The following is an 8,439-nucleotide window of genomic DNA, read 5'->3' on the forward strand; positions in this document are numbered from 1 at the left end:
TGACAAAGTCCTCACCTGAGTCATCACTACATGGTAATGTCCACCCTTACAGATAGGATGTCACACGCACAGCAGAAGAAAAGCCTGCCGCCACCAGGCTCCCACGACAGCGGGTCTCTCTCAAAATGCCGTCATAACCCAACTAGTCGTTGCCCGAATGCAAGTTGGCAGCCCTAACTCACACCTCATCCTCCAGGGGCAGTCACACTTCTCGAGCAAACTCTACCAAAACGCTTCTTGAACACAATTTTTCTTCCATTAACTTAAGATAAAAATCAAGTTTCGTTTGACGACATTTTTCTAAAATCTTTATTTTTTTTAATTTCGGAATATTATGGGGGTTACAAACACTTTGGTTACATATATTGCCTTTGTACTATCCGAGTCAGAGCTTCAAGCGTGCCCATCCCCCAGACAGTGAGCGCCACACCCATTAGGTGTGAATTTATCCATCCTCTCCTCCCTCCGTGCCTGCCTGACACCCGATGAATGTTACTTCCGTATGTGCACGTAAGGGTTGATCCATTAGTACCAATTTGATGGTGAGTACATGTGGTGCTTGTTTTTCCATTCTTGGGATACTTCACTTAGTAGAATGGGCTCCAGCTCTATCCAGGATAATACAAGAGGTGCTAGATCACCATTGTTTTTTGTGGCTGAGTAGAACTCCATGGTATACATAGACCGTGTTTTATTAATCCACTCATGTATTGATGGGCACTTGGGTTGTTTCCACATCTTTGCAATTATGAATTGTGCTGCTATAAATATTCGAGTGCAGATGTCTTTTTTATAGACTGTCTTTTTTTCCTTTAGGTAAATACCCAGCAGTGGGATTGCTGGATCAAATGGTAGGTCTACTTTTAGTCCTTTGAGGAATTTCCATACTGATTTGCATAGAAGTTGTATTAATTTGCATTCCCACCAGCAGTGTATGAGTGTTCTTGTCTCTCCACATCCATGCCAACATTTTTTGTTTGGGGACTTTTTGATAAAAGCCATTCTCACTGGAGTTAAGTGATATTTCATTGCAGTTTTGATTTGCATTTCCCTGATGATGAGAGACATTGAGCATTTTTTCATATGTTTGTTGGCCATTAGTCAGTCTTCTTTTGAAAAGTTAGGGAGCAAGTTTGTTTAGATATTACCTAAATTTTACCCGAGGGAAATAAAAAGCCAGAGAGACGATTTAACTTGTTAAAGATCATAAAGCTAGGTAGAGTCTGAGCTGGAACTAAAATCATGATTCTTATCCTAATGTTCTTTTCATTGTTGCATGTAGATATTTTAATGTTATTTATATATTGCTGCTCTCAAGCAAACAGGCTAACAACTGAATACAGACCGACAACCATCAACAGGGAATAACTATTGGCCAAGTTACTAACTAGGATTCTATTACGTGACAATCGTGATTCTGTAAAATAGTGAGACTGAGACCTTAATATTAATCACAGTAATAATGTGAGTTTGAGTCACAGATTTGCAGTGAACATAAGCAAGGACTACGAGCAACTAGACAGCACATTGTTACAGCAAAAGGTGTTTAAATACGGCTCTAATGATGATTCAGTGACAATAACTTCAGCTTTTCCAAGTTCAGTTTGACCTCCGGGCTCTGTAACTTATTTTGTTGACATATGCAAACCACACATGCACACCAAAAAAAAAGCAGCAAAGAAACCTTCCCATCACATTGCTTTAATACATTTGTTCTGTAAAGTACGTATGGGCATTTCACACAAACTCCACTAGGAAAATACTCTGTAAAAACACTTCACTGACTAAAGGCAAATTCTATGCCCATGAGGAAAAGGCCAGAACCACTGATTCTCTGCTGCAGAGGTGCCCTGTCCCCGTCCCTGACCCCTTTCACAGAGGGCTTGCATGCTCAGGGTCTTGTGCAAGGAGCACCATCAAAACAAGCTTTTGTTCTCCTACTTCTCTTCTCCTCCACCCAGATAAGAAGCTGTAGAGTTGCAGGGTAGATAATACGTGTCGTAATGGACAGAATCAAAGAAACGACTCCTCCATCTGCACTAGAGGCTGTTTTGCTCACTTAGTCAGCAACAATGAACCACAGCCAGGCTTGAAAATAAAACACTTTGCTCTCTCCATCCCCCCCACCCACATACACACACCCCAAGGAAAGGTTTAAAGCTTGTTTTTTTCCTCTCTCGGGGGAAAAAAAAAAAAAAAAGATGGGGGTGGGCAAGAATGAGCCTCTTTCACATTCTGCATTTTCAGAGTAAGTATCCAACGCGACTTTGCCATGATAACTAAATTTATTATTAACTGTGTATTTCATGATGTTAGTGACAATATGTTAATGTGATTTTTCACGTCCTCCTGCAGTGAACAGATGGCTCCTTTTACTTTACTTTCCACATCAAGTGTGATTATTTCTTGGTGCCAAAAGCCACCTGCCGCTCCTCGGTCTCCAGTCTAATTTTTTATGTTGGTAAAACACAGCAGGACTTGTTATCAGTTGGATGGCATCTTAATAAAAGGAGACATGCCAACATATTGACATCATGTTCAAGGGGAAATTTCAGCCCCTCCGAACCCTTAACCCCCTTTTTCCCACCTCCTTTCAAAAAAAGTGAGGGAAGAAAACACAATTTAAAAAATAAATAAATAAATGAATGCAAAGATCCCACCCGTTTCAAGATGTTCGATTACAATTATTGGGCCGAGAGCCAAGACGCTGAATTGGCCTCCCTTTGTTCCTAAACCCAAGCACCTCACACTCAGGGCTCTGATCTTTCATCCTGTGTAATGATAATTAGCTGTAACATATTCCAAAGTCAAATGTAAGCAGGAATACATTAACATTGAGATCAGTGTCAGGGCAATTTTCACTGGGAAAATGACAAAGAACACACACACACACACACACACACAAAATCAATCAAAAATTTCAAGATTCAAACATCCACAAAAACAATTCCAGGTCCGAGAATATAAAACTCATTGCCTTGTCTGTCGTGAGCGCTTACCTAGAACGCCACGGGCTCCTAAAGTGGATGCCGTGAGTCCCACAGCCCATGCTTAACAGAGAAAACATGAGTCATAAACCACGATGCCTTGCTTTAATTTTTCCTTTCTTCGTTAAAACAAAGAGGGATAGTACGTTAGGTGATTTGTGGTCCAAGAAGGGGTCTTCCAGGCGATTGGACGGCCTGGCTCTCAACAGCTGGTCCACCACATTTGGGAACAGCATGTAGAAAAATGCATCAGTGTTTTGAAGATTACCAACTGTGATGATGCATTGATTATGACACAGTCTAAAAAACTCAGATTTCCTAGCCACAAACGACAGAAATGAATGCCCTTACCATCAGGCTAGGCACTCAAATTCAAGACTAAAATAAGTCCACATTTGGTGAAATCTGAACTTTCACACTGATTCCCATTCTGGAGATTGGAAACAGTAGCAGCATTCACGGACGTCTAAATTTTCTTAAGAGCCAAGGAATCAACATGCAGCTGGTTTCTTAGAATTTACAAAGTTTATAAGAACGTAGAAGAGAATGCCTACAGTAAACGTGCAAATACCTTAATAAAATGATTCACCATTAATGGTTTTCTTGGGATGAACAACTTTAACTAGATTATTCCACCACGGAATCTCTCAAATTGATGTAAACTTGGCAGAGACTTTTTTATTCCTTTCAACTGTCCCTCCAGACAAAGGAAATTGAATGAAATAAACCTTTATTAACTGTGTTTGGCATCTTGATCAGCTTTTTATCTGCACCACACTTTCCCAAGATTGTGTTACGAAAATTTGCAAACACACAGAAAAGTTGAAAGAACATTATCACCAACACCATTGTACCTACCACACAGATGATACACTTAAAATATTATTATGCTAATTTTATCATCTTTCCATCTATCATCCCTCTATTCATCAATCCACTTTACTATATTAGATTGTAAAATGAAAAACCAATAGCCCATCCAACAAGCAAAATTAAAACCATCTCGCCTTTATGATAATTACTTAATAAAGTCAGGACCACATATAGTGGTGTTCATTAATTCATTCAACAAAGATTTCTTCAGTTTCTGCTTTTGGGTCTGTTCTAAGTGCTGAAGATACCAGCCTTCATGAAGGCCTCATTTTTCACGGACATGGAGTACAGCACAAAGAAAGATCTCATTACATAAAGTGGAACAATTAGCCCCAGACTGAGCACTGTCCTTGTTCCACCTAACAAATCTTAAAAGCAAGACCCCAAAGCATCAAACTGTGTCCAAGTAACTTACCTGCATCCCAAAACAAAGCTCAAGACGATTTATGATTTATAGGAATACAAAAATATCAAGCACTCAACCAGGTAAAATTCACAATGCCTGGCATCTAATTAAAAATTAACAAACATGCAAAGAAAATACAGGGCTATCCAAGCCATAATGAGGAGATAATCAATCAAAATTGAACCAGAACTAACACAGATGTTTGAATTAGAAAAAAAATGAAATTAAACGTTATTTCAACTATGTTCTATGAGTTCAAAAAGTCAAGCAGATATTTAAAAACCCAAATTAAACTTTTACGGATGAACACTACAATGTGTGAGGTGAAAAATACGCTGGATGAATAGCAACAGAATAGATACTGGAGAAGAAAAGGTTAATGAACTGGAAGATATAACAATACAAATTATCCCGAATCAAACACAGAGAGGAAAGATAATTATAAGTAGGGCGTCTGTAAGCTGTGCAACAACTCCGATGTGTGTAATCGGAGTTCCTAAAGGAGAGAAGAGAGACAAGTAAAACGTATTTGAAAAAATAATGGCCCAAAGTTTTCTAAGTTTGCTAAAACTTACGAACTTTCAGATTCAAGTAGCTCAACGAACCCCAAGCACAGAAAAGAAGAAGAAAACTACATCACGGCACGTCATGATAGAACAGATTAAAACCATTGATAAAGAGAAAAACCCTAAAGACACAGAAAAAAACAGGAATGTTGAAAAAATAAGGATAACAGCCAAGTTTTCACCTGAAATAGCAAGAGAGGGGGTGGAGCCACAACTCCAAGATCCTGACATTTATAAAGAAAAAAATATGTATCTCAAGTAGAACGCTATGCCCGGAGAATATCTAGGAATATTGATAAGAAATGCTTTTCAGATGTTCAAAGCAGGAATAATTCATCTCCCGCAGACTTCTGCTGTAAGAAATGTTGAAGGAGAATCTTACAGGCAGAAAGAAAATGACACATACAAGTGTACAACCACACAAAATAATTACATGGATTAATATATATTTTTTTTTAACTTAAATGCCCTTAAAAGCTACTGGAGCGGCTGCGGGCGGGGCCTACGCCGGAAGGGCGGGGCCTAGGCCGGAAGGACGGGGCCTAGGCCGGAAGGGCGGGTCGCGAAGGCACCCGGGTGCCAAGAAAGGGCAAAGGTTGCCTTGTGCGCCTCGACTCAGGCGGACGTAGCAGCCGCTGCGCCTGCACCTCGTGACCCTGACGTGCTGCGCGCCCCGCCCACCCCACCGCCGCCGTTGCCCGGGAAACCGGCAGCGGGCGCTGTGGAGCCGGAGCCGCCCTGCGGGTGTCATGGCGGCCGCGAAGAAAGCCGCCGTTGGGCCGTTGGTGGGCGCCGTGGTCCAGGGCACCAACTCCACCCGCTTCCTGGTCTTCAATTCCAAAACGGCGGAACTGCTCAGCCATCACCAGGTGGAAGTCACACAGGAGTTCCCCAGAGAGGGGTGGGTGGAGCAGGACCCCAAGGAGATCCTGCAGTCCGTGTACGAGTGCATAGCCAGGACGTGCGAGAAGCTCCTGCAGCTGAATATCGATCTGTCCAGCATCAAAGCCGTGGGGGTCAGCAACCAGCGGGAAACCACGGTGATCTGGGACAAGCTGACCGGGGAGCCGCTCTACAACGCCGTGGTGTGGCTGGACCTGCGCACGCAGGCGACGGTGGAGAGCCTGAGCAGGAAGATCCCGGGCAACAGCAACTTCGTCAAGTCCAAGACGGGGCTTCCGCTGAGCACGTACTTCAGCGCCGTGAAGCTGCGCTGGCTGCTGGACAACGTGGGCGCGGTGCAGAAGGCCGTGGAGGAGGGCAGGGCGCTGTGCGGCACGCTCGACTCGTGGCTCATCTGGAGCCTGACGGGCGGCGCCCGCGGCGGCGTGCACGGCACGGACGTGACCAACGCCAGCAGGACGATGCTCTTCAACATCCACTCCCTGGAGTGGGACCGGGAGCTCTGCGGCTTCTTCGAGATCCCCATGGACATCCTGCCTAGCGTCTGGAGCTCCTCGCAGATCTACGGCCGGATAAGAGCGGGGGCGCTGGAGGGGGTGCCCATCTCCGGGTGTCTGGGGGACCAGTCGGCCGCGCTCGTGGGACAGATGTGCTTCCAGGAGGGACAGGCCAAAAACACGTACGGGACGGGCTGCTTCCTGCTGTGCAACACGGGCCGTAAGTGCGTGTTCTCCGAGCACGGGCTCCTGACCACGGTGGCCTACAAGCTCGGCAGGGACAAGCCGGTGCACTACGCGCTGGAAGGTTCTGTCGCCATCGCCGGTGCCGTCATCCGCTGGCTCCGGGACAACATCGGAATCATAGAGACCTCGGAAGAAATCGAGAAACTCGCGAACGAGGTCGGTACGTCTTACGGCTGCTACTTCGTCCCGGCCTTTTCGGGGCTGTATGCACCTTACTGGGAGCCCAGCGCGAGAGGCATCATCTGCGGTCTGACTCAGTTTACCAATAAGTGTCACATTGCATTTGCTGCGCTGGAAGCGGTTTGTTTTCAAACCCGGGAGATCCTGGAAGCCATGAACCGCGACTGCGGGATTCCGCTGCGCCATCTGCAGGTGGACGGAGCCATGACCGCGAACCAGGTTCTCATGCAGCTGCAGGCGGATATTCTGCACATCCCGGTGATCAAGTCCGCCATGTCCGAAACCACCGCGCTGGGGGTCGCCATGGCAGCAGGAGCTGCGGAAGGCGTGGGCGTCTGGAGTCTCGAACCCGAGGACTTGGCGGTCGTCAGGATGGAGCGGTTTGAGCCCCAGATCCAGGCCACTGAGAGCGAGATACGTTATTCCACGTGGAAGAAAGCCGTGATGAAGTCCATGGGTTCTGTGCCATCTCAGTCCCCTGAGGGCGGTGACCCCACGATCTTCTCCAGTCTGCCTTTGGGGGTTTTTATAGTGAGCAGCATGATAATGTTAATCGGAGCAAGGTACATCTCGGGTGCGCCCTAATCATAACCACCGTGGGGTCCCCAGACGTGAGCTCTGTACATACTGAAAGAATCCAGCAATTCTGTCTGTCTCTGAAGGTGCTGACACTATTGTAGCCCCTGATTTTACTTATAAAACACTTGCTACAGGACCCATGAGAATCCTGCAAGTAGACTTGTGGCTTGAAATAAAGAAAACACTGTAGAAACATGTGTTGTGTTTTTTAGCATCTGCGTTTAAGGTTGGGGCTGACCCACCTCCATTGCCGTAACATTCTGCCCCATCCTTCCTACATTATAGGATTTTTCAGATTCTCCCCATGAAATCTTTTATCACACTTATTCTAAACATAAACATACTTGAGGACTTCAGTTTGGTTCTCTGCGGTACACACACTTGATTAAGAGCTGTAACTAATCTCCTAAAACTGAAGGACTTTTTGGTGGTGGTGGTGTTTTAAATAAACCCCACAAGTCCTTTTCTCTCTGTGTTAGAAAGACCACAACATCTTCACTGAATGTTTAATGGAAATATTTGCTAAATTCGTACAATAAAATTTCAGTATTCTCATAGCTTAGTTTCCTAAGAAATATCTGCCAAATTGAAATTCTTCGGATATTTGACATGCTCTCGCTAATTACACTGAATTGTCACCTGAGTCCTTTAGGGAGAAGGACCCTTTTTCTTTTTTTGTCAGTATGTCTATACCATATAGAACAGCTCATTTATAAATTCAGAGCACATTGTAGCCAGTAGGTGATAAAAGGGGTGGTCCCCAGGCAAACCACATACAGAAACATTTTAGTGTAAATAGCTATATACATTTTGGGGCAATATAGACACACATTATTTATCAGGAGAAACCTTTTCTTTAAAAGGCAGTATTTAAAATTTAATTATATGTTTTATGTTGATACAAAAAGTGTATTATGATTTCAATAATATTTCTGATAACTTTTTAATTGTCTTAGCTAGTTGTGTGCTAAAAAAAGAAAAAAACTGGAAAACCACAGTATTGTTTTCAAGCAGGAAAGATAAATAACTGTTCAAACAAAAATAATAACAATATAGTATGAAGTTTAAGCATGCATAAAAGAACAATAGCAAATAAGGGCATAAATGGAAGTGTAATATTTTGAAATTTATATACAGGAAGTGGTATAATATCACTTGAAATTGTACTGATAATTAAAGATGTACCCAATACTAAAATAACA

The 8,439-nt window shown here is 43.8% G+C and overlaps 1 protein-coding gene across 1 annotated transcript; it reads left to right on the forward strand.

The window, feature by feature from the left end:
* Positions 1–5,581: 5,581 nt before the first annotated feature.
* On the forward strand, positions 5,582–7,243 carry GK2 (glycerol kinase 2). The gene has a single exon (XM_069485575.1). The coding sequence runs from the start codon at positions 5,582–5,584 to the stop codon at positions 7,241–7,243; it is 1,662 nt and encodes a 553-aa protein (XP_069341676.1).
* The last annotated feature ends 1,196 nt before the right edge of the window (positions 7,244–8,439 follow it).

This window comes from Eulemur rufifrons, chromosome 13 (assembly GCF_041146395.1).
Source record: "Eulemur rufifrons isolate Redbay chromosome 13, OSU_ERuf_1, whole genome shotgun sequence".
Classification (NCBI taxonomy): Eukaryota; Metazoa; Chordata; class Mammalia; order Primates; family Lemuridae; genus Eulemur; species Eulemur rufifrons.